The following is a 25,830-nucleotide window of genomic DNA, read 5'->3' as shown; positions in this document are numbered from 1 at the left end:
CCATACTGCTGAGGGTTACAACATGCACATCTGTACCGTATATAACATAGAGTCAAAAGGCAGTGGAGCTCCAGGAGAGACAGGTGACACTGGCTTCACGGCGATTCCTCCACTTCTGTGTGATAGGTGCCGGGCTAGGTAAAGAGCGTAGCTGAGTTGCAGGGTAACCTGGTGATGACAGCTCCAGCAGCCCCTGCCAGCTCCCTTCTTCCCACAGCCAGGGATTTGGATTACCCAGCAGCCCCCACACCAGAATAACCCTGCTGCTGGTCACCTGACGTAGCCATGGCACAGGAGCTGCATTTGACCTGCTCGCGAGCAACATGCAGCTCACGACCCACAGGTTGGTTACCCTGACTTAGGCATTAGCTCACTTAAAAACCCTCTATTTCATAGTTCTAATCCAGTTGCTGTTGTTCATATGGGCTGCATTGCATGTTTTCCAGTAGTGTATCAATCTCTAGTGTTGAATTGCATGACTGTTCTAGCATATAGTCTGTACGTCTCTTGTTTTAATTTTGTCTTTTCTTTTTTTCTTTTTATTCAGACAGGGGATTTGGCTTCTGTGCAATTAACAGGAACTCCAAATAGATGGGAGGTCTTGTCTGCGGCTCCTGCCACTATAAAGGATGAAGCTGGTAATATAGTACAGATTCCAGGTGCTGCCACAGTAACTTCAAGTGGGCAGTATGTCCTTCCTATTCAGAGTTTGCAAAATCAACAAATCTTTTCTGTTGCACCAGGATCAGATTCGTCGAATGGTACAGTGTCTAACGTACAATACCAAGTAATACCCCAGATCCAGACAGCGGATGGTCAGCAGGTTCAACTTGGCTTTGCAGCCTCTTCTGATAATAGCAGTATAAATCAAGAAACTGGTCAAATTCAGATCATTCCTGGCTCTAATCAAACCATCATTGCCTCTGGAACACCTTCAGCTAATATTCAGAATATCTTATCACAGTCTGGTCAAGTCCAGGTTCAGGGAGTTGCAATTGGTGGTTCGTCTTTCCCTGGCCAAGCACAAGTAGTTGCTAACGTCCCTCTTGGACTGCCAGGAAATATTACTTTTGTACCCATCAATAGTGTTGATCTAGATTCTCTGGGACTTGGCAGTGGTTCTCAAACCATGACAGCAGGCATTAATGCAGATGGGCACTTGATAAATGCTGGACAGGCCATGGATAGTTCAGATACTTCTGAAAGGACTGGTGAGCAAGTTTCTCCTGAAATTACAGAAACCGCCACTGATAATGACTTATTTGTGCCAACATCATCTTCATCACAATTGCCCGTTACCATAGACAGTTCAAGTATATTGGAACAAAATGCAAACAACTTGACCACAACTAGTGGTCAAGTTCATAGTTCTGATCTTCAGGGAAATTACATCCAGACATCAGTCTCCGATGACACGCAGGCTCAGAATATTCAGGTCTCCACAGCACAGCCAATTGTACAACACATACAGCTTCAAGAGTCTCAGCAGCCAACCAGTCAAGCCCAGATTGTACAAGGTATTGCGCAACAGACAATCCACGGTGTGCAAGCAAGTCAAAGTATATCTCAACAGGCTCTTCAAAATCTTCAACTGCAGCTGAATCCTGGAACTTTTTTAATTCAGGCACAAACAGTGACCCCTTCTGGGCAGATAACCTGGCAGACATTTCAAGTGCAAGGAGTTCAGAACTTGCAGAACTTGCAAATTCAGAATGCACCTGGTCAACAAATAACTCTAACCCCTGTGCAGACTCTCACTCTTGGTCAAGTTGCAGCAGGTGGGGCGTTGACATCAACTCCAGTTAGTCTAAGCACTGCTCAATTGCCAAATCTACAGACAGTTACAGTAAACTCTATAGATTCTGCTGGTATTCAGCTGCATCAAGGAGAAAATGCTGGCAGTCCTGCAGGTATTTATTTTACTCTTTTTGTAGAAAATTGTTTTTTATTATTGCATGTGGTTGGTTTAAATGGTAATAATTGTAACATTATTGTCTTGCTGAGGAAGCCTACAAAATACAGTGGGTTAAACAGTGATGATACATTTTATTTGAAACTACTGTTCCATTAGAAACCGCTGTAATGGTAGAATACAGTCCCACCTCACTTCTTTTAGTATAAGCTCCTGTAACTCTCAACTGGTCGTAATAGTTAACAGCACTTCTAATACAATGTTTATCGGTGCTTCTAAGTATGCAGAAGATCTGCATGCTAAATTGAGAAGAGGGAAATCTGACTATCAACTTACCACTCTTCTGAGGCAGCAGTGTCATTAGCACACCCCATTCTTCCCAGCGCTGAATAGATGACATTTTAATGGAAAATCCAAATATTTCTGTTGATACAATTTTTTTCCCCTGAAAATTTTCAGACCCCCTGAGGTGCTATTATTCATCCGCTGTTTTGTTAAATTTGTTTCCTACTGATTTAATATCAGTGTAACTATGATGTACAAAACTCATGTAAGCAGAAGTGAAACAAGCATGTAAATATCAAAATGGAGGCTGTGCTTAAGAACATATGTGAATTTCCAGTACTACTTATTTGCATTATGTTTCAGAATGTACAATTGTTAATGATAAACTTCACAGTGTGTTTTATCTCTGTAAGCAGAGAAGAAAGGCTATTTTCTTAAAATAGGTGTTTCTTAATGTGAGAAAAAATAAACATGCGTGTTTATTTTTGGTAAAATTGATACAATACATTCCAAATTTCAGGGCATAGCTACCTAAAAGAAAGAATAAGAGATGACTGAGGTTCAAGACATTTTGCTGTACCAGAAGCCATTTAATCTCATTATTGCAGGGTTGTGCCCAGGCTAGGTATGAGGGGCAGAGTGAGCAGTAGAGGTAATTTGGGAGGGAACTTGTTGCACAAAGTAGCTTGGGAATTGCTGTTTTACTATAATCATGTAATCCAAGGCTCTGGTTCATTAAGATACTGAAGCGTAAATGTTTAAGTAAAACAAAAATGTTTTGTATTGTATGCCTATTTAAGCATGTGAGAAAAATGCAATGTTAAGTGAAAAATGCCTAGAGGAGCTGCTGAAGTGGATTTGTTTCAAAGCCTACTGATTATAATACTTATATGGTTACTGATATTGGTATATTCTATGTCAGGAAGCTTGCTTTCTCTTGGGAATCTAAAATTTGAATTTAAAATAATAAGCTGGGATGGTGTCGTAGTTCATTTTGTTTTGGAAGTGACTTCTGTATTATGGAGTTATGAAGGCAAAGTTACCCAGACCTAGATAAGCCTGCTCTTCATCGGCTTGTAGGCAACAGCACCAAACAGATGAGTGTGCTGCTCACAGCATTTGCTCTGCTGGGTAATCTTGATTCTTAAATTTTCTATTTCCTGTGACCACAGAAAGTCTTGGTTTGTCTCCATCACACCTTGTTACCTATAAGGACATAGGGCATAGACATCAGTAACAAAAAGCATGTATAGTGCATGATAATACAGCTAAACTCAGATGTCAGAATCTAACTCTTGGAAAAAGGGCCCTGTGGCTAATATGAAATACAAGGAGGATGAGAACTTCTTTATTTCTGAGACTTGTATTTCTATAGGATCATGTAGCTAATGTTATTGCTTGTGGAGTAACATAGCAGAAACTTGAGAAGAAAGATAGAAAGGAAAAAGAGAGAGGAACCAAAAGGAAAGACACATGAAAAAGAAGTTGAGCCTGCTGTGTGTATTAGTTTGTCTATTGATGGTCCTTGAGAGTGTTTTAATGGTGGTTCATAATAAAATGCAAGGGAGTTCCATCAAGCATTCCTTAACTGTATTTTCCTGTGAGGAATTTCACATGGGAAGGGAAGAGAATAAATGGGAGATATGAAATGTGATTAAATAGGCAGAAGCAGTAGATGAATAGCAGAAACTATTGCCTGAAGTGAATAGCTATAAACACCTGGTTATATTAAAGATAGGGTGGAGATTTATAGTGACATTTTTCCTACTTGTCTAGGAATAGTAAATGGACTGGAAGGTATTAAAACTGCCATCCCTTAAATTTGGGGAGAATTTAATTGGTCCCTCCTTTATGTTACAAGAAACTCACTTTTCCAAAGTAACGATCAATGTGAAACTGCTTCTAACTAACAGAATCAGACTGAATTGTCTTGATTGACCTTCAGTGTCTTTTCCATGTGCATCTGGTATTTTGCCTATATCGAAGTTGTCTGAGATAATCCTTTTCAGTATGTTCCTCCCCTTCTTATTTATAACCCCTTACAATATGGTATGGCACCCTTTCTTCAGGTTGAAGTGTAAATATGCAATTAAAAGCAGATAGCGAAATTATAAAAAAAAATTTTCAGTCAAAAATATATTGCTTTTCTGATCTACAAATGAGGAAAAACAGTTTAGTTTTAAACTAAAAGAAAGAGGAAGGTATGTGGAAGGGACAGCAGAATGAGGGAAGTTAAAGCTAAAAGGTAAGAGGCTACTTGATTCCTCTTTTCTGCAAGCTACCAACAAGCTTTGAAGCAAGATAAGAAGGGTTTCCCTATATTTTCTCCTCCCAGCCCGGATAATCCACTTCCTTCCATAACAAATACAGTCGATCTGTATTTTCTGTTTTCATTTAGCAAAACTTTTCTACCTGAGGCAAAAATAAAAAGAACATATTCCTAGTCTTGGCTCAGAGATGGTTGGTAATTATCTGAAGTCCAGATAACATAGATTGCTCTGCTAGTGGTGTAGCTGTGAAAACTGTGGGTTAGGTTTTAGATTTTGGTAGCTACAGCCCATTGTGTGAGAGGTGTTCTTCCAAGCCTCGCTTCCCAGGTAATCAGCAGAGGACATCTTTACTGTTCTCAGGAGTGTGTGAGAGGAAAAAATGTCTTTACCTAGGTCCTACGTTTTGTTTACATAATGGAAAGTCATCACAACCCTAATACAAAGCTAATAGCTTTGTCCAGTAAATGTACAGTTTCCTTTAAAAAAACGTCCAGTAATTATGCTTCTACCAAAATGTCCACTTTACCAGGCGTACATATGCAGAGACTTCCATTGCACTGAATTTGTTCTGAAAAGTCTTGGCTGAGCTTGTTTTATCTTAGAATGTTTATTAGAGCTCATATTCCTCCTCATTGTACTTAGTGTGGTCTTGCGGTGGAGAAGGGAAGGGTATTGGTTGGTCAAAGCTGAAACTTTCTTCAGCATTGCTTTTCAAAACAAAAAGCTATATCAAATAGTATCTACGTGTTAAACACTGGCAAAGAGATATCTTTCTCAGCTGTGTTCCGCTTCAGTCTTCTGGTCTTGAGAGGAAGTTAAACCTGAGAAAGCTCTCTAGTAGTCTATGCCTTTTGTTGGCAGTTTGTAATAAAATACTGCATTGTGTGTAACAAAAAGAGCCAGTACGAGCACAGTTCACATTACTCTTTAGCAACTTACCTGTTCAAGAAAGGTATTTATTTTTATTAGCATGTTTATAGATTTCTTCTTCAAACATTTCCTATAAAGTAGCATTCCTTTTGGAAAAATACAGGGTACTGAAATGTATCAACTTGGTTTTCGTGTTTCTGATCCTGTAAGTTTTGTCAATTTGAAAGAATTTTTAAGTTACTGGATTTTTTTTTCCCCTAAAGCCATTGTCCAGACAAAGGAGACTTAACAGTGTTAATCAAAATCTAGTTGTAATAGTGTCTCAGCTAATTTCTTAATGTACTGAATCACAGCTTTGGATTGGTTATTTCCTAAAAAAAGGCGATTTTACCAGATCTTATCTAGGTTGCTTTTATAAGATGCTGGATGCATTTTTTTTGATACTTCTTTTGACTATTCCAGTAGCATCTGAAGAAACTAGCAAGTGACCTGAAAGAAAGTAGCTTTGGCTTGAGAAGGGATTTTGCTGCTTATCAACCCAGACACACTCAGCTGGAAGATTCATTTATTTAAAAATAAAAAAAAAATACAAACAGTTTTCCAGGTTGGTCTACAGTTGGAATAAAGTCAAAGGGATTCCTTTCAAGAGTTGACTCAAAGTGCCACTGCAAAACTGAGGTCTGCATTTCTACGTCTTTCTTCCCAGCTCCTCCTCTGCAGGAGTATACACAGCTACTTAACGGACTCATCTGCCTGCTGCCATTGAAGCTTACAGTCATGCCTATTGATCAACTTATACCAGTTGATAGAGAGTGGGAGTGGTTGGCTATTTGTGGTGGGGACTTCATTCTATTCCTGCCAGAACCTGAAGTCTTTATCATGCTGAAGTAATTTAGCTGTTCTAAAGTTGGCCAAAAAATCGGCTGACAATTTTCAAGGTAAATAGTTGCTCAAGTGACAACTTATCTTTCATCTGCTGATATCTTGTGAGGCTTTGGTCTAACATCTGTTGGGTAAAACAGTCTAAACCCCCAAACAAACAAAAGTAAAAAGGAAGTATTTACAGTTTTACTTGCAGGGATGGTTGTTTCAATGTTTTAATGCTTCTGGTGAAGTACTGCAGAATGCTGCTTAAACCATAGCTTTCTTCTGGCATCTAGAACTTTATAAAAAGTTTTGGCTGGTTTTCAGTATTACACTGAAAGTTTTTTCTCTTTCTTTTTAAGTTCCAGTTTTTAACCTTATTAATTTTACTTTCAGTTATATAGTTTTTCCTTCTAAGGCATTCTTTATACCAAGCTTTTGAGAGAAGGGCATGGTGTTATTATGAAATTGAATCTGATTATTAAAAAAAGTCTTATGAAATGCATGAAGTAACCTGAAACAATGATGTTAAGTATTTTCATCTGACAACATCTGTTTTGGGCTATCCCATTTACATTTGAGGCATTTAGTTTGCATGTTGTAAAATCAAAATAGTTAAAAACAATTCCCCCACTGTTTTATTTTTGATATGAAAATTCAATTGGATACTTGACAAATTTAAGTTATGCAGGAATTAGAGCTATTTATGTACCAATCTTGTGTAAATAGTTTGCTTTCATTATGCTTAAATTACATTCCTTATTTTCTCATCATTTTCAAAGGAAATTAATAAATTGTGGAAGAATTAGATGATCATGCTTGTATGTGTTCCACAAGCTTGCTTTTAACAGCATATAGTAAATTATCTCACTTCAAGTGTAAGAAAGTTTGCATAACTTTAGTTAATCTGATTATTTTTTTAATTCAGTATCTACTGCAGTGGAATAGAATTGCGTTTTTTCTTCAAATTCTTGAAAAGATTGAATTGTCGCATCCTTCCTCTTGTCTGTACTTCATGTGCTTTTCCGCTCTGTGTTCCAAAACAGCTCAGAATCTAATTCATTTTCTTACAGCCCATGGTGGTGAGGTGAAATTTTGTTGTATGTTACTCTGAAGTGAATATTCTGTCATGTACGCTGAGTGTCTGGTAATGCAACTTAGATTCTCAAGGTTAAGGAGGTTAGCCTGAGTTATCTTAGGCTCAGATATCCTCAGGATGTTCACAGAAGAATATATTACCCAGTTTCAGGTACTCGTTCCTTTTTCATTTTTCAAATACTCTTTTTACAAGATACTCCTGAAGCAAAAGGAAAACTCTCTTACACCTGTGGGGATGTATGGCAAGTATCCATGAAGTGAAAGAGGCAAGGGATTTTATTTCCAGTACTGCTTCAACTTAAAAAGAAGGCTGGAAACTCGTCTTCTGTCTTTTTGCAGTCTCAGCACTTTAGGTCCATTGTTTCAGGTTCTGTGCAGTTTATCTTGCCTTTTGAACCTCCTGGCAGGATCACGTACTTTGGTTCTGATCTCTCAAGCTAACTTGTCAGTGCATCTGGCTCATAAAAAGTATCTGAAGTTTCTACCAAGGACAACGGCAGTCTTTTTATAATGCCAGGAATGCTCACCAGGATCCTAGTTGTGGTTGCCCTCTTGAAGATAAGGGTAGGTTGTAGATGGGTTGTCTTTCACTGCTTGTAGAAGACACGTGTTCAAAAGGTAGTAATTTTTAAGGACAAAAGGGGAAAAAATACACATTGTCAGTGACATGTCCTCATTATTTATCATATAGAAATGATAGTTCTCAATCTGCATTTAACCTTCATGCCAGTTTTTAATCGATGTATTCCACATACGTTTTGTACTCCATTTTTCTTAATCAAACTTTTTTACTGTATCCTAGTAAGTCACTTGCTGTGCAGAACTCTCAAGTATATTATATCAACAATGGTGTCATCATTGATTTAAAAAAAAAATTACTTTTGAATCTAATTGTTCCCATAATCCCATTTTGAGTGGCATTAATTCTTTCCCTACTTCCTTAAGTCTTTGTTTACCCTTTCTCAGTATTATCACAGTGCTAGCTTTTTTCTAACCCACTGGAGCATTCACATGGTCAAATCCTTGCAGCATTAAAACTGCAGAGAGCTCTTCAGCCTTCTCTTAAAATTACTGAATGAAAATTATCCTAATCTGTTGATTTATTAAGTGTTTATTTTAGTAGCCGTTTTTACCTCTTTTCATTCTCATCTAGTGATAGGACCATTACTTGGCTTTTACCTTAAAACAGAAGGTTTTAAGGTAACAGAAATACTTACTGATCAGTTCTGCCTTCCTGAATTACTGCTGACAGTCCTGTTGTTTGACCCTAGCAGCAGTCGAATACTCTTTTATGTAGGAGTACTTAACCCCACTGGTCACAGAATTCTCTGTGTCCTCCTGTTTTCCTTACCTATTTCTGCAGTTCTTGGCTTCTATATCGAGCATGATCAACTCTTCTTCCCCCTTTCTAGTTATCCCCTCTTCTATTTTCAACTGTGGGAAAAAAGGAAAAAATAAGGGCATGCTGCAGCAGGTATTACTGTCCATAAGAATCCAAAATCTTGAGAATCTGTAGACAACACATCTCAAAGAACTGCAGTTACTGTAGGGTAAGTAACTGTTCTTTGATACATAATATGTGTTGTGGTAGCACTGGCTTACGTACTTTAGTGATTCAAATTTTTAAATAATCGGCTTAGAATAACGCATAGGATCACTTGGAAATACAGTATGTGGCATTTCTTGCAAGAAAAAAATCTGTAACTCTATTTTTAATCATTTTGCTGATACTGCTTAAATATTCAGTACTGTGAGGTCCTGCTCTTAGACTTGTACACAACAGATGTTTTCCTCAGAAACTTAAAATCTGATTTAGCGCTATTGAAACTAGATGACAATCTTTCTTCTGAGTTGAGGTTCACACGTATTTCAAGATGACATTCTGTTGTGTATCTTCTGTTGCAGTTTATTACATAATAAAAATGCCTAAATTCACACTTAAGTTTTGGGGGGCAAATCAGAGTAGAAATCATTAACCTTGTTGAGTTTCCTGTCTGAAAGACTTGCACAGGTGGCCAACTAGTAGGGAAGTTTAATTTAGATAGTTTAGTTTAGGAAGTTTAGTTTAGATGGGAATGAACAAGGACAGTGTCTAAGAAATTTGAACATCTTTACTAAAGCTTCCTCACATCCAGAGATTAAGGCAAGATGAATCAAGATACTGAGGGAATGTGGGTTGCACTATAGAGAAAAATGAAAACAAAATTAAAAGAGAAGATGGAAAGGAGATGGGAATTCACATCTGTTTTCTTGGGAGGGCTGGGAAGGGAAGCATCTATTTGGAAAAATAAATGAATAGGCATGACTGATTACAAGATGTTGAAACTGCACACAGTCAATTTGTGATGCTGTGAGGAAATTGGTGTGAAGGTATGTGCGGTGCTGCTGCAAATCTGTTTTCAGTTGAAAGACTATATTTCTGCTGCTGAGATTAGGAACATGTAAAGCTTGGCTGAGTAAAAAGGCAGCATGGCTTTCAGTATCTAGGAAAAGCAGCTAAACTAGAAGCCCGCAGTTTGGAGGCAGTTACAGGTAATGCTGAGAGTGCCTTTATGTGACATTCTGCAGAGGCAGATATATCAAAAAATTAAAGTAGTCCTCAAACGAAGCATTTTTGCACTGCATTCTCCTCCCTTCTCAGTTTAAACCTGTTTCTATGGCTGTTGGCTTAACTATTAACTTTTCTCATAGATGAAGAAAACAGCATTTTCTTAAAGTCCTCATTGAAACAGACCAAGATAGAACATGAAGCTTAACTGATGCATTCATCTGATACATGGTGAAGTAGGTAAATGACCTACTGTATGGCTGTATCAGTGGGCAGCAGTAATTCTGTCCACACTAGATTATAGTTGAAATATACTTAAGAATAGTTTAAGCTGGATTTAGATCTGCATAGTTTCATCCTATCAGTTTAGTTATTCTTCTCTGAAGCACTTTAAACAAATCTCTTAGTTATTGTTTTTATTTGCCAAATATACTTAAACTTGCTCCATATTGTAGCCAGCTCTGGGCTTTCTGTGACTATGAAATACTACCTTTGGAATAGAATTGTACACCAAGATCCCAATTTCCATCCTTTAGAGGAAGGCAAAACCTAAAACAAATCTAGCTCACTGGATGCCAAGAAGAACTTGAACAGAACTGTAGGCAGTTTGAAACAGTATCTTTGTTTGAATTTTCCCTTCATACTTACTTAGCACTAGGTCTTGAACTTAATTAAGAAGTAAGCGCATGTAGAAATTTGAAAGCATGGAAATAAAACAGTAGTAAAGAAAATGTAGCCTTCATATAGCCTGTGTTTAATTGGTAGAAAACAAAAGTTGCCTCAAATTTACCATCAACTTGTCATGACTTTAGGGATTATGTAAATTTTTTTAGGCCCAATTTTTTGCAGAGTTGGTGTAAAACCTAGTATTCTGTCAGTTGAGATTGAATTAGAACAGAGCACGTCCAGAGGAACACCAAGGGAGAAATGCAGGGTCGTTGCTATCTATATGAATTTACATAATCTCCAGTTCCATTGCATTGGAGAAGACTTTTATCTTTTGCTCTTCTCCATGGTTTGCCCCTTCTATTCCTTCATTTTCTTACTGTTGTCTAGATTACAGTGGCACACACACGCACACACACACACCCCCCCACACACACCACACCCCCCAAAATAGCAATGGAATTTTCCCTTATCTCTTGCAATAATGTAAAACCTACTTGGAGGGCAACAGACTTACTGGTTCTAAGGACCTTGTTAAGGCAATCAGATTCACTTCGGGATTTGATACAATCCACTCTCTGCTATACTACATCCTGGAGAGGCTAGATAAACACTTCATCTTTTGATATTTCTTCTAATTTTGTTTTATTTAAAGTATAATCTACATAATTAAGTATTAAAAAGTCCTGTCCTGTCTGTACATTGCCAGTTTACATTGTACTTTTCTATGTGCCTGGAGTAGAAGGTGGTCCTTCTGAGGAATACCTAAAGCAATAGCTACACTTTCTGCCTGACCAAGATAACCAGGAAACACAGCACAAAATTGCAAACACATTACTTTGACTTCACTTCAGTTTTGCAGTTTTTTAAATAACACTATAAACTATTTTATGTCTATGCAAATTGTTATTTTCTCCAGTATCCTCAACTCTTAGGAGTGTTTTGTCTGTCCCTCTTTTTTTGTCCAAACAATTTTCTCATTTATGCCTCCACAATTATAAAACTATTATGAGCCTTTGTGCTGGTGATGGTGGTGGTGGTTGGGAGGGACTGGGAATAGAGAGATACTGATGAAAAAAGTGGAAGGAACTCATGATGAAAGTTTGCGAAGTGGAACAAACATTGCATGAGCTGAAGGTAGAAAGTCCTGGATACTGGCATGCAGTAATAGACATTCTGGACGTGCTTCTAGTATTAGAGTGTGACTTTGGGGTGTCAGTATAACAGAATAAATCATATCTTATATGGAATGTTTGACTTCAGTAGTGGAGCTGGGTTTTGGGAGCACAGATCCATACCCTAATTTTATCCATTCATCTTTGCTAGGACATGTTGATATCTCTTTTGAAGTATGTGTATGCAGTGCTAACTGGATTCAGCTACTGACTTTACAAACTCACTATGTGCCAGTGTCTAATGTTAGTAAGATCATAATGAAATCAGCTTCTTAATACTTTGTTTTATTTTATTAACATTACTTAAATTCTTATTTTAAATAAAAACAGAATTTATACAATGTACGTTTTGTGGAAGAATTTTGTGTATGGTGCATAACATATCCAGCCCTGAAGAACTGCTTGGAAGCTTGAATTGGCCTGTGCTGGCAGCCTTGCCACTTTGATGTATTTAAATTCCTATAATGTGCCCTGTTGCGTAAGAGTAAATCAGGCTTTTGCCTTTTTCTAAAGTTGCTGTAAATGAATGTTTTAGTATGCTTAATAGTATCCAATTTGAAAGATCAATTCTATAAACTCTTTGTATGTTGTATAGTGTTTTAATCTTTGCCTATGTAAAATGAATTTTATCTATAACGTATATATAAATTATGGCAGATAATAAAATGATTTCATGGGTGAGTCTCAGAAAATGACTTAACTTGGTAGGAAAGATAGTTTGGTGGCTAATGCAGAAGACTAGAAGTCACCACAGAGGTTTTCTGAGTCTTCTCATGAAAGATACTTGTTATGTTGCTGCCTGAGATTGTGAACTTCTTATGGTAACAGTGAAGCTCAGTGCGCAGGTGGCTTTGGACAGGCTTACCACAGTAGTTCTGCTGGATGTTACCACAGGCGTAAACAGTCAGCGAAAGTTAGTGTGCTAGCTCCTGGATTCCCACAGCTCAGAGCCTGTCATATTCATGCAAACTTAATTTCTAGCATTGACTTTTGCAGCCAAACCAAATAAATATTCTAGACTTCCCTGTCTCTGACGTGGAATTCTCTTCCCCATGGAGTGGTTTCCTAGAGAATTATTTTAACTTTAGTTACATCAGTGATGTAGTTTACAGCACAGTCCTGCAAATGGTTATACATGTGCATGTAAAAGGAAGGCAAACTGGTGTTGGGAAAGACTGGACTGAGACTTTATTAGCACCAAGCAAATTTTTGTATGTTAGAGACATCCTTTGTCTCTAAACAGATGAATGCTGGAGATGATTCAGGAGGTAGATCAGGTAACTGTTACTCTTTGCATGTTTTATCATTAATTTCTTTCCTGATCTCTACTGGGACAGGATGCTGTTTATGATCTGACCCAGCACAGTTTTTCTTATGTTGTATCATGCAATCTGTGCAGCTTTGTCTTTATTATACAGATGATGGCTGATGGACTGACTGCCAGAAAGAATTTAGAGTGGCCACAGTGCTCAGTTAAGTTTTCAGTGCTTGAGTGGGGTTTGAGTTAAGGAAAAAAAGTCTAATGATAACTGAGTTTGTTCTGCAGAGAAAGCAGTCTCTTAAGTACATCCAGAAAGACACACAGCTTTTAGTTTGAAGCTTCAACAAAAGAAAAAAAAAAAAAAAAGATGGTTTGCTTATTGGCTTGTGCTAGTGGCTAATCATTTTCACTGAAAAAAAAACCAAGTAAACTACTCTGCTGAACCAAAGGGGCTAGAGTTCAGCTTTCTAAAATGATACACAGAAACTGTCTTTTTTTTAAATCCAGACTTACAGACTTTCAGCTCATTGGGAATCCAGAATAGTGTCTGAGGAGAAAAATGTTCCTATTAAAATGTAAATTTGTTAAAATAGTTGTTTCACAGTGTACTATGATGCTGTAATTAGTTCTTGGATTAGATTGAATGAATACTCTGTAGGGAGAGGGTACACATACTTGCAAATGTCCATCCTATGAGGATAGCTTAAGAGACTTTTTTGTATTCATGAAACTGCAAAGAGCTATTTTGACTACTAGCTCATCAAAATGTTAAAGTGGTTCGTGTGTTGCTTACCTGTCTCTAATGCTGAATAACGTTCTTCCCTAAATGTTTTCTTCTCTATATGTAGTGGAAAAGGCATAAATTTGAGGTGAAAAGGGGAAAATGGAACAAAGGCATGAATTTTTTTTGTTTTCCTTAGATAACTTGGTCTGTCTTAGGTCAAAACCTTTCATTCAATTGATTTCTCATATTACTTTATATATCACTGTGCATACTGAAAACTTCTGAAGATCATTGAGAAAGGCTGTTTCTACTAGATGTCACAGTAATAGAGAAATCCTTTGGAAACATAAATGGCTGCTCAGGATCATTTGAAACATGCGTTTACATTTTTTTCAACCTCTGTCCAACCTCTTGTTCTTCAGTTTTTCCCAAGTTTCAAGCAAGCAAAATCCTCCTGGTGACAGCATTCCCTACCAAGACAGTTCAAACTTAAACTTCAATACTTTGTTATAGCTTGTCTTCAACTTTGAAATGTATAGTGAGATAAACTTTTTAAATACATTACAGGTTACAAGGGCACAGAGGCAATGTCGGTATGCACTGAAGGATGTTGACTTTTGGCTGACATAGTGCTCTCGACAGTAGAAAGATTTGATCATTATGGTTTCCTTCTCTCTGTTTAATGGGCTACTTATGGATCTGTGTTTGTTCTTTTCCTCAGATATTAGGATTAAAGAAGAGGAGCCTGATCCAGAAGAGTGGCAGCTCAGTGGTGATTCTACACTGAATACCAATGATCTAACACATTTGAGAGTACAGGTGGTAGATGAGGAAGGGGACCAACCACATCAAGAAGGAAAAAGACTGCGACGGGTAGCTTGCACGTGTCCCAACTGCAAAGAAGGTGGTGGAAGGTATGTAACGTTCAGTGTCATATAATGCATGTAATGATGAAAACAAATAATGAGTGAGGAAAAAAGGAACCTTAGTTAATAGCAGTTTTCTGCAGTTAGAGAAAACTAGAGACTTATGCAAAAGAGCTCATGCAATAAAGGACTGCCACCTTTATTTCTGGGTTTGCAGATGGACGGGCAGATTATTCCATTCTCTCTGAGTTACTCCATTGAGATTAATTGGAAAAAAATGGAGTTAGATGCCACATAGTACAAGTGAGGGGGATAGAACATTGCCCTAAATAATACGAAAATGAAATATTTTGGAATATGCACATCTGTGATTGGCTTCCTATCATATGTCAAGGACTTGATTAAATCCTGTGTTCCTGCATTTCCTCACTGATTGAGCATTTTTTTTCCACAGTTTGATTGCTTTAGAGTGTTATAAAAATACAGTTATCCTGGTTTTCTTATTCACTGGTTTCCTAAGAAAAACAAGGTTTGTATAATAACTCTAAATACCTAATTTTGAGTTGACTGATTGTTTTCAGTCAAAGTTAGTGGAGATTTGGCTAACAAAGAGGTACCAAGTTCCAATTCTTATAAAACTTCAGGGCTCCGCAGGAAGCCATGTTTTATTATTCTATATCTCATGAAAGTAATCTTCAGCTTTTTGTTATCTTAAAGATTTTATTCTATTCCAAAACACTCCCTTTTAGATATCTCGATTATGGATATAAGAGAAGAAGTGGGGATAATAGGCTGCCTTTTACAAGTGAAAATATTTAGGTGTGTTTGTGCTTGATATAATTGTGCAGGGGCTTCTTTCCAGTACACTAAAATTTGTCCATTTTGATAATAGTTTCTTCTCTAAAATGGAGGTCTTATTTATGTGAGAACTATAGTGTAAATTACTGAGTTCTCTTTAAAGAACCTGTCAGTGTCCTATGGCTCTAAGAGTTCTAAGAGTACTGACTGAATATGTCTATTGTCAAGTCTCTTGTGGATTTTTGCTGTATGTTCTAGATACTTTCTTTGCAAGCACGGAGAGGTAATATCCTAGGCAACCATGCCAAGTAAATATTAAGTGTTTAAGACAAAAACACTTTCATACATTTACATCATGAATGAAGCTCGTGATAATATCTGCTGTTAAGGTTATATAGCATCTTTGTCCATCAGCTTCCTCTTGTTAAATTCCTATGTGTAGTTCACTGAAACCTGGCACAGATATTTCTAAGTTCTTGGTGAACCTTGCTTCTGCCATGAAGATCTGCCCAAACTACACCCTCGGTTGAGATTTGCTTCAGTCTGGGAGAAAACTCTGAAAATGTGATTTGCACTGTCCGTATTCTTAGGAAACATAGAGATTTCACATGTTGCATCTTCCTCGTGCTCTATTCCAAACTACAGTGGCTTTAATTTAGAGACATCTTTACTTTAAAATCTCTTCCTCCTAAGTGGAGTTGCTATAACACCAAATTTTAAAGTTGAAGCCTAAGAGAGAATCTTTTTGAGAGATGGTTTTGATGAAGTCTGCAAAAGGGTGTAGTCTGACTGAAACTCACATATGGGAATTTGGGAAGGAGTTGGGATAAGAGGTAGAAAAGAGTTTGGGTAGGTGAGAATCTGAAATCCACTGTAAAGGAAGGACTGGACACATCAAATGTACAAAGTAAGTAGGAAAAGTAGGACAGGAAGTCAGGATGTGAGAAGAATTAGGACTGGAATAGAAACAGGATAATGATGGAGACAGCGGTGGGGAAACAGAAGAAGAGTGAAAGTGCCTAGAGTTGCGAGAGCAAATTTCCCACCGAAATGTAGAATTCCTTCGGACTCTAGCAAAAAGGAGTAAGCCCACTTGGAGGAATATTTTCCTTTTCCCTCTGATATATGTTGATCATGTTCCATAGCTGCTTCAGTTACTTGTTTATCTCTAGTGCTGTAATGCTGAGTTTTGATTTGTCTTTCAACTCTGCGATGACTCGCAGAGTTTCAGATAACAGGACGTTTGCGTTTATAAAATTCTTCAGATAGCATTCACAATTTTTTAAATTATGTTAAGGTTGCAAAATTGAAAACTTGGAAGTTGGCAAATGCCAAAGTTAAGATATCCTGGGCAACTTTAAATTTAATCCCTTGTGCTTATACATTATCATTTGGTTTCTAATTACATGACTGCATTCTATTTTATTGATATGACCCCAGTGCCATTCGGTGGATGGGATGGGTGATGCACAGGGAGTGAATCAGGGCTGTGTAGTGATTAGCACCTGCTTCACTTATTGCAGAAATTGGAAGGCATTTAGGGAATGAGATACGGGACTGCAGCAACAGGGCTCTGAAGTTTTGGAGGTGTTTGTCTATCCACCCCACCTTTTCCACTGCAGAAGTACTGAGTTCATTTCTGTAAAGATGTCAGTTGAGCTGAATTGTAAACATCTACAGTACTGTAGGAAAATACGCTTCTGCTATATTGAACTTGACACCTCAAGCTGGTGGGTGTTTGACAATTTTGGCCTTAATCTCTTTCTGCCTCATATTTGGATGTATGAAATGATTGTACTAGTTCAAGTTCACTACACAGGAGTGTTGCAAGATGATAAATTCATTAATGTTTGTGAATGGCTTAGACACTGTGAGTGTTGTGAGTGCCCATGATGAAGAAAAAACAACCCTGGGGGAAATGAATAATTCTGTATTTAAGATAGTACTTAAATAATATGTAACTAGTAAGACAAGAAAAGCGCTTTAAATCAGTATGAAAAAGCTGAATAGCATTTCACTCAATGAATACTATCCCTCCTGTGCACTGAATGGGGTAGGAAAAGGTAGTACATGGCTTCACATATGTAGACTTCTTCATAATTTCATCTTTTGTGTAGCCTTAGTTTTGGCATTTCTTGTCTTTTCTGTTTTCTGGATGCAAAGGTGAGTTGAGGGGTTCTTTCTGGTTTTTGTTGTTGGTTTTTGTTGTGTTTTTTAGACTCTCGATACAGAATTAGACTACGTTGCAGTCTTCAAAGGATTTCTATTTGTACCGGTCCTATGAAGTAGGAAGCCACTATTATCTTTACCTTACTTGGCAGGGGGGAAGGTAGGAAAGAAAGAGGATGATGTATTAGATGTGTAAGTTAAAACCCTATCGCCTCAAGCTTATATAGTAAATGGGGGATAAGCAAGTGGAGAGAGAGAGAGAGAGAGATGTACCTCAAAGGATGACTCTGATCCCAAACAGACTGTATTAGGCTTCTAGTTAGGATGTCTGAAGTTAGGTGGAAAGTTCACTCTCCTCTCAGTTACATCTGGAGATTTCACCCTCCCCTCAATTACAACTGGAATTACATTGAGATGTAACTGTACTGTCTGGATCTATAGAGGAACAGTGCTTCTGAATACCACTTCAGGTATGTAACTCTAAAATACGCATTCTTAAAATAACTAGTAAGTGTATGTTTTACCCTTGAAATACTTGATGTTCCTCCTGGAGGTACTGCTGGACTGAAAGTCCAGTCTCTCAGCAGATGAAAGTGTCTTCTGCTGAAACCGTTGCGTTCTGCATGGTTACTGAGAAACATGGTTTCCAATCTTTATAAAGCTAAAATATACTATGAAAATAATTAAGTATTCATTGATTTGGAGACTCCAGTCAAGGAGTAGGCCTGAGTCATATCCTTTTGCTCAGTGATGATGGTTATTGGCCAGTGCAGCAAGAAAGGCCTCTTACCGTGACGTATTAGGGCATAGTGCCAGACTGTCACAGCTGCAAAGCGTCGAGATGGAATTTGGCTCATATCCAGTCAGTTTAGAGCACACATGAAGCAAACATGCAGATGCCTATATTAAGCTGTGTAGAATAAATACACTTAGTTGCTCATTCATAGTAGTCTTGTGGATTTCATTCTGTGAATCCCTAACTTTCCCCTCACTTTGAACTTCAGAGTCTGCTAAGGAATTCTGTCACCAGTTAGGTGAGGTGCTTAGAATTATGTGTACTACACCACCTATGCACAGTAAGCTGACTATGATTTGAACCTTGGTCTCCTTCAGTCTAGACTAAAGGTGCAATTAAGCAACTTCAAATGATTGACTTAGGAATCTTAAAATTATTTTGAGGGAATTTTGGTGTGATTTCATGTCATTTGTGTCACGTTTGTGTACTGTATCATGCAAAGTTACAAAATATTTGCGCTGATTATTGTGGAGGGGAGGACTATAGTATACTTGGAGAAGGTGTAAGGATGAAATACCAAATACAAAAAAATATTCTATATACAGAAATATATTCTCAAATGCACAAATACATTTTGTTATAATAAGCACAGGCTGAGCACTTCTTAGGGTTACATGGAGTTGGAGAGGCAATTAAAGACACAGGATAGCAGGATCCTGTGGAGAACTCTTTCAGTTACCAAGACTGTATAACGGAGAAGAGCCATGGGTATTCCTTTGCCTTGCACCGCAATTGCTGGATGCCTTGAGCCACCAAACAAGAGGACCTGAAGAAGAACTGTCGGGACCTGAATCATTAGATGAAGGTGGATGTAGAGCCTGAAGACTGTGGAACCGGTTGCAGTAAGGCAAAAGGAGGAATACAGAAAATTTCTTCCTTGGAGGCCGGGGAGCTGGGTTTTTGGGCTGATAGATGAATGCCACTGGCACTGTTACAGGTACAGTGAGTTTTGTGTGGTGGCCTAGCTGTCTGCAGAGGCTGAGAAAGTAGAAAAGAAAGTGGGCAAGCTAAAGGCATCTTGTTAAATGCCTTTAAGATTGGCTGAATGTTCAAAACCTGTGAATATTGAGCTTTTGTGTAGGCGGCATAGTACAAAGTCAAACGCCTGACATTACAGTTAATTTTGCTTTTTAATCTTGGCTTGAGGGAAGGCCATGGAAGAGTGTGAACCTGACAGTTCAGATGTAGCAAAGGTTACCAAAAATGGATGTTTCAGCTGAGGTAGGAGATGTAAAAAAGGCAATGTTTGTCCTGGTCCAAAGAAGTGATCTTCTTTTGGGACATTTGAAAAAGGAAAATTAAGTCAAAAGTATTCTTGCCAAGACTAATAATAATGGAAGACCTTAAGATGTTAGGTCAAATGCCAGGGAATTTTTTGCATGAAATTTATAAACAAGTGGGATAAAACAGGCAGGTGAACTTTCTGTGAGGCTAAGGATTGAGGGGTGGCAATAAAACCAAAAAAAATAGATAAATAAGCAGAATCTCTTCTGTCACCATATCCATAGGTTCACATGAGTCTACTGCTACCACAGCAGGGTCAAAAGCCTTCTGGACTCTCTACTTCTACTGCCATTGAATTTGTTCTGAATTCAAAACCTACATTGTCATGACAAATAATTAGTATGTAAAAGTGACAGTTTTTTCTTCTGAGACAAAATGACTAATTAAGCACTATGAATATCGCTCTATATTGAGACTTCTTAGAAGCATTTTCTAGGACTTAATTGGATTTTATCTCCTCACTTTTCTGGACTGTCTGGAATGTTTTAGGTGCATCTGTGCTTAGGTTGGAATTCCCTTTAGATGCTGTGAGTTTTTAGAGTGATTTAATTTCTGTGCCTGTTCAGAAATGCTTGTTCCAAGTGCTAGCTCCTTAAAGTGTATATGCATTTTACCCCGAACCCTCGTTAGATGTAAACCAGAATTGTTCTGAATGCAGGGATGAGAATCTAGGTCTAATAGTTGCTTGGCAAATCCTTCAGCCACTGGACGGTTAAGCAGAAGTTGAGCACCCAATTTAAGGAAAAAAATTGCCCTAGGGAGGCAACTGAAAATTGTATAATCAGTCATGGAGGATGGAGTGCCCAAGACTGTGATTAAGAATCCCCTTAAGCTGTTCTAAGTTAACATTGCTGATGAATAAGGTGGCCTGATGCTTGGCTGCATTTTCCAATCTCCTCCCTTGTACCAGCATTTACCATTCATGTTGCTGCGTTGTCAGCCAGATCTATTCCCTGGAGTGCCCCTTTGAGCAGCAGCAAACACTTAAATTGGCTAAAATCAATCATGATGCCCTGTGCTGGCCAGACTGATCTCTTTCTCTGGGTCTTCAGAGGCTCTTCTCTCTCTTTGGTGATTTTATTTAAAAAAAAAAAGAAGAAAAAAGTTAGGCTTTTGTATTAGGTGCTTCCCCTCAATCACCTACCATTTCAGTGAGGCAGCATCTTAAAACAGGCATCAAGCTCAGTAGTCTGGATTATACTGTCTGTGAATTATGTGTTCATTTTGATGGATTTTTTTTTTTCTAAAATACCAAGGAATTAATTTAAATGTCAGCGAGATCAGCTGTTTCACTGCCACTCCTTTCAGTGGAAATATTCAGGTTAGTATGCTTGTCTTCCAATCCCAAACTGCTTCTCAGGTTTCCCCAAGATGCCAAAAGTCCCATCTGTTCTCTTCCCAGTTGCCAAAATCTCCAGTTTCCGTTTGGGCAATTGCAGTAATTTGTGTTTTTCTTTGCCAAAACTGTCTTTGGTATGGTAAAAACTGAAATTTAAAATACGGCACTTCAGCATCGAAGTAGTACAAACTGCTGTAATGACTGTATTTCCAACTTCATATACATGTATGCTTGCTAAAGATTACATTTCTATCATTTAAATTTAAATAAAACTTATAGTTTGTTGCAGAATCGAGATAGTATTATAGAATTTAGTTCCAGCTTCTTATGGCGTGTACTGGACTCTGATTGTATTTGAAACAAAAATGGGAAGCTGCTCAGGTTTTTTTGCAGATCTATTGGTATATGTAACCCCACTTACATGTATGACCAGTATTTAGGTGGAATGTATTAGAATGAATAACTTCTCTTTTTTTTTTTTTTTTTTTAACAGAGGCTCCAACTTGGGAAAAAAGAAGCAACACATTTGTCACATACCAGGGTGTGGCAAAGTATATGGGAAAACTTCACATTTGAGAGCTCATCTCCGCTGGCATTCTGGAGAGCGTCCGTTTGTTTGTACTTGGATGTTCTGTGGCAAAAGGTTCACTCGCAGCGATGAGCTTCAGCGACATCGAAGAACACACACAGGTTTTCAGTCTTTGATTCTGGTGCATTTAACTAAAGACGTGTCATGGAGAGGGCTTGGATAAATAACTTTTAAGAGGAGACCGGATCTTTGTATTGCATTGATTTTAATGTAGTGTGACTTTTCTAAAATCAGCTAATACTTAGAGCTGTGTATACACTTTGGTTTCTTCAGTAGGTCTGAGGAGGAAAAACAGCTACCTTTTTTGATTCAGAACTGACCTTTAAGCTAATACTTAATATAGCTTAATCAGAATATTTTGATTCAGGTTCAGCAATGCATTTCATTTGTTTGAACCAGATTAGAACTGTTGTTCCAGCTTAAGACTTGAATAATTTCCTCTCATTTTAAAAAAGAAAAATAAAAATAGAAGGCTAGATGTCCAAGAGATTAGATGTCATTCACAAAATCAAGGAAGAGCATGTGATGGTGCATCATTCTACGTCTTCTAGTTTCATGGTTAGACCACCCATTAGGGACTCCAGATTCACATTTCTCCTTTTGTCTAATACAAAGAAAAGAAGTTAGTCTAGATATTCCACCTTCTCAAGGAACAGTTTGTTTTAAATCTATTGTCTGTATTACCTATTTTTCTACAAACTGAACCCATAATTACATTCTATGGGATGCTTACCTTTTAAAATTAGACTAATTGAAAAACCCAATGACAATCGATAAATAATTTATGTGCTTATCAGCATCTACATTGCTTAGAAAACTGTCTTTGGTTTGTACCTAATGTTGTGCTTTTGTTAGACATGTTGGATGCTTGAACCCAAGCTGGGATGTTACGGTCTGTCAGGATGGACAGCCAGATGGGTTTAAAAAAAAGAGGCCAGCTGAATGATCCAGCTTAGAGAGTATGGTTAATGGCTCCTAGTGTACCTGCATACCAATAAAAAGTAGAGAGCTGCAGGGATCTATCCTGTGACGTGTTTTAACATCTTTATCACCTACCTGGAGGAGGCAACAGAGTGCACCTTTTTTAGGTTTGCAGATGACACCAAACTGGGGTGACCAGTCAATGCAGTTGAGGACAGGGCTGCTATTCAGAGGGACTCAGGCTGAAGGAATGGGCTGGCAGGAACCTTATGAAATTTAACAAGGATAAACACAAAATATTGCACCTGGGATGGGATTAACCCTTGCAGCAACACAGGCTAAGCACTGACTAGTTGGGAAGCAGCTCTACTGAAAAGTCAGTCAGACCTGGGAGTCTTGACAGACAACAAGAACATGAGCAAGAGCCAGCAGCAAAGATGGCTGGGGCTGTATAAACAGAAGCCAAGACACTAGTTCTAGGGAAGTGTCCTTCTCAGCACTGGTTAGAGTGCATCTAGAATATTGCATCTGGTTTCCAGCCCTCAATATAAGACAGACATTGATCAACAGGATTGAGTTCACTAAAGGGCGACCAAGATGATCAGGAAGCTGGAGTATTTGCCTTATGAGGAGAGACTGTAGGAACTGGGCTTATTCAGCTGCACAAAGAGAAGAGTAAGGGCAAGGGGGAGCTTAATAGCAACCTTCTAGTACCTGCAAGGCCTCCATTAAGAAGACAAAGACAGACTTTTCATGGTGGTGCATTGGTGGGAGGATGAGAGACAACAGACATAAGCTGAAACAAGAGAGGTTCGGACCAGATATAAATAAAAACTTTTTCATTGTGAGGACAGCCAGGCACTGCAACAGGATGCCCAGAGAGTTTCTGCCATCTCTGTCCTTAAAGGTTTTCAAGACCAACCTGGTTAAATTCCTGAGCAACCAGGTCTGACCTCATAGCTGACCCTGCTTAGAGAGAGATCAGACTAAAGACTTCCAGAGGTGCCTTCAAACCTGAATTACCCTATGATCTTGCCTGTCAGTCTGAAGTGTGGTTCTGCAGGAGCTCATATGGACTTCCCTGTCCATCATTCGGCAGGTTTTGTTCTCCTCTTAGAAGTTATTTATTGGTGGTAATTGCAGTGAAACTTAACCGTCTGAGGACGTGAGATGGCAATATTCTTTAGCTTGCCTTAAAGAATCTCCCCAAACTCAGTGAGACACAGAAAAATAAATCAATTCTTTTACAGGATTTGTATGGGTGTCTAGAAATTTAACACGCAAGTTCATCATGTTGGATCGCTTTTTTCTTCAGTATAGATGTTGTTAGAATTCTGACTCTTAAAGGCAGTTATCTCAGTTTTTGGTGTACATGTGATATTTTTAATGTTCTTGAAAATGCTTTTTTTTTTCTTATCTTCTGTGACAGGTGAGAAGAAATTTGTCTGTCCAGAATGTTCAAAACGCTTTATGAGAAGTGACCACCTTGCCAAACACATTAAAACACATCAGAATAAAAAAGGTATTCACTCTAGCAGTACAGTGCTGGCATCAGTAGAAGCAACACCTGATGATACTTTGATTACTGCAGGAGGAACAACACTTATCCTTGCAAATATTCAACAAGGTTCTGTTTCAGGAATAGGAACTGTTAATACATCTGGCACCAGCAATCAGGATATTCTTACCAACACTGAAATACCTTTACAGCTTGTCACAGTTTCGGGAAACGAGACAATGGAGTAAATATTACACAAGATACCTATTAATTGTGGTTATTTTTATACAGTAGTGAGAAGAATATTGTTCCTAAGTTCTTAGATATCTTTTTATTGATGTGCAAAAATTTTTGGATTGACAGTAACTTGGTTATACATGACACTGAAATGCCTTACTTTGTATGATATTCCATAGTATATTAAAATGGTAAAATTGCATGGGTTTTGTAGGTACTTTTGGAATCTAGAAGAGATGAAATTTTACCAAGTTATATTAAAAAAAAAAAAAGAATTTAACGATGGAAATGGTAGTCTAACCAAATGCATCAATCCTGTGTGGTTTAGTGTAAAAAAATGAGAACATGTTGGTATTTATCTATTGTAAGATAAAAGAAGTTGATGGGTGAAAAGAAATCATGTTATGATAAAAGAAATTTTGTAATTTTCTTGATGACTGGAATTTTTATTATGCATAACTGACAAATCAAGTTTCCAAGCAAATGTTACATAGTGTAGGCTTTACTTAGCTCATCAACTTGTCATTTTGAAGCTAATTATTTTAATTAGGTTAACTATGTACAATATTTTAAGCATTACTCTTGTAAGATTTTGAAAACTACATTTTAACATGGAACTCTAGGGATAGTCACCTTTTAAATCCTGTTGAAAAGCCATGTTTAAGATCTAATTTGCCAAAATGATGTCTTGTTAATATTCTTTCAATAACCAAGGTGGGCAATATAACCAATGTTTAAAAAGCTTAAAATGTTAAAAAAAAAAAGTATGTATAGGTTGAGGCATTTGGGTGGTAAGGCAAATGTTATAGTGAAGTATATCCCTTCTTTTGAACATTGGAGGACCAAAAATAAGGTGTATTGCGTCTCAGCAGTGATTTTAATCAAATCTTTTTCCGAAAAACATCTGTCTGCCAGGGCCTTAAAAGCCATCATGTAAATTACCAGTAAAATATAACATATGCAAATACAATAGAAAAATCACTTCCATATTGACAGTACTCCCAAACATATGGATATAGTCATAGTGAACTAGGGGTTTTATGAGGTTTTTATTTGTTTGTTGTTTAGTTTTTGGTTAGTCAATCTGCATTTAAATATCAGCCATCTTTCCTTTTTTGCTTCTTCCCTTGTATGTATCCAGTACATTTAACTGATAAACATATATGTTTTTTATTATGCTGAATTTTCTTTTTATTTTTTAATTACTGTTTATATTTTCAATTATAGAAAAATGTACAAAATGAAGTTATATAGCCAGTCTGTAAGTGCTATACCATTTTCAAAAAATGTACACCAATAATTACTGCAGTTCACCTATTTACAAACATTTGGAGATCTGTTCATTTGTTATTCTTAAAACCACCTCAAATTTAAAGGCTACCTTATTGTACGTTTAAAGTGTATTATAACAGTGTGGTAGTTAATAAAACACTATTTTTTTTTTCTTTTGACTTGAGTTTACTGTACTTCTTGTTAACTAACAAGGTGTGATTTTATAATACATCTTGATAGCCTGAGATGTTTTATTATTTTGCACTAGATGGTGGGAAGTAGAAATGGTGTTTCCTTTCCTTACAGGCAAGGAGATGGTAACACACCACCTCCTCGTTCTCAAAAAAAAAACCCCATCTGTATGTGCACAGACTGTATATGTGCGTGT

General features: G+C 37.6%; 1 protein-coding gene across 2 annotated transcripts in view; it reads left to right on the top strand.

Moving 5' to 3' along the window:
* SP3 (Sp3 transcription factor) overlaps positions 1-25,621 on the top strand; it is a 36,423-nt gene extending 10,802 nt beyond the window's left edge. The window contains exons 4-8 of one of the 2 annotated variants that reach the window (XM_075153261.1): positions 548-638; positions 744-1,910; positions 14,395-14,587; positions 21,419-21,615; positions 23,865-25,621. In XM_075153261.1, the coding sequence (XP_075009362.1) occupies positions 548-638; positions 744-1,910; positions 14,395-14,587; positions 21,419-21,615; positions 23,865-24,181 (1,965 nt within the window). In that variant the 3' untranslated portion in view covers positions 24,182-25,621. Of the gene's footprint in view, positions 1-547; positions 1,911-14,394; positions 14,588-21,418; positions 21,616-23,864 lie in introns of both variants that reach the window. The other variant, XM_075153260.1, reaches the window with a different exon arrangement.
* The last annotated feature ends 209 nt before the right edge of the window (positions 25,622-25,830 follow it).

The sequence above is a fragment of the Calonectris borealis genome, chromosome 6 (assembly GCF_964195595.1).
Source record: "Calonectris borealis chromosome 6, bCalBor7.hap1.2, whole genome shotgun sequence".
NCBI lineage: Eukaryota > Metazoa > Chordata > Aves > Procellariiformes > Procellariidae > Calonectris > Calonectris borealis.
Note: the sequence above shows the minus strand (reverse complement) of the source record. Positions and strands in the feature narration are given on the sequence as shown.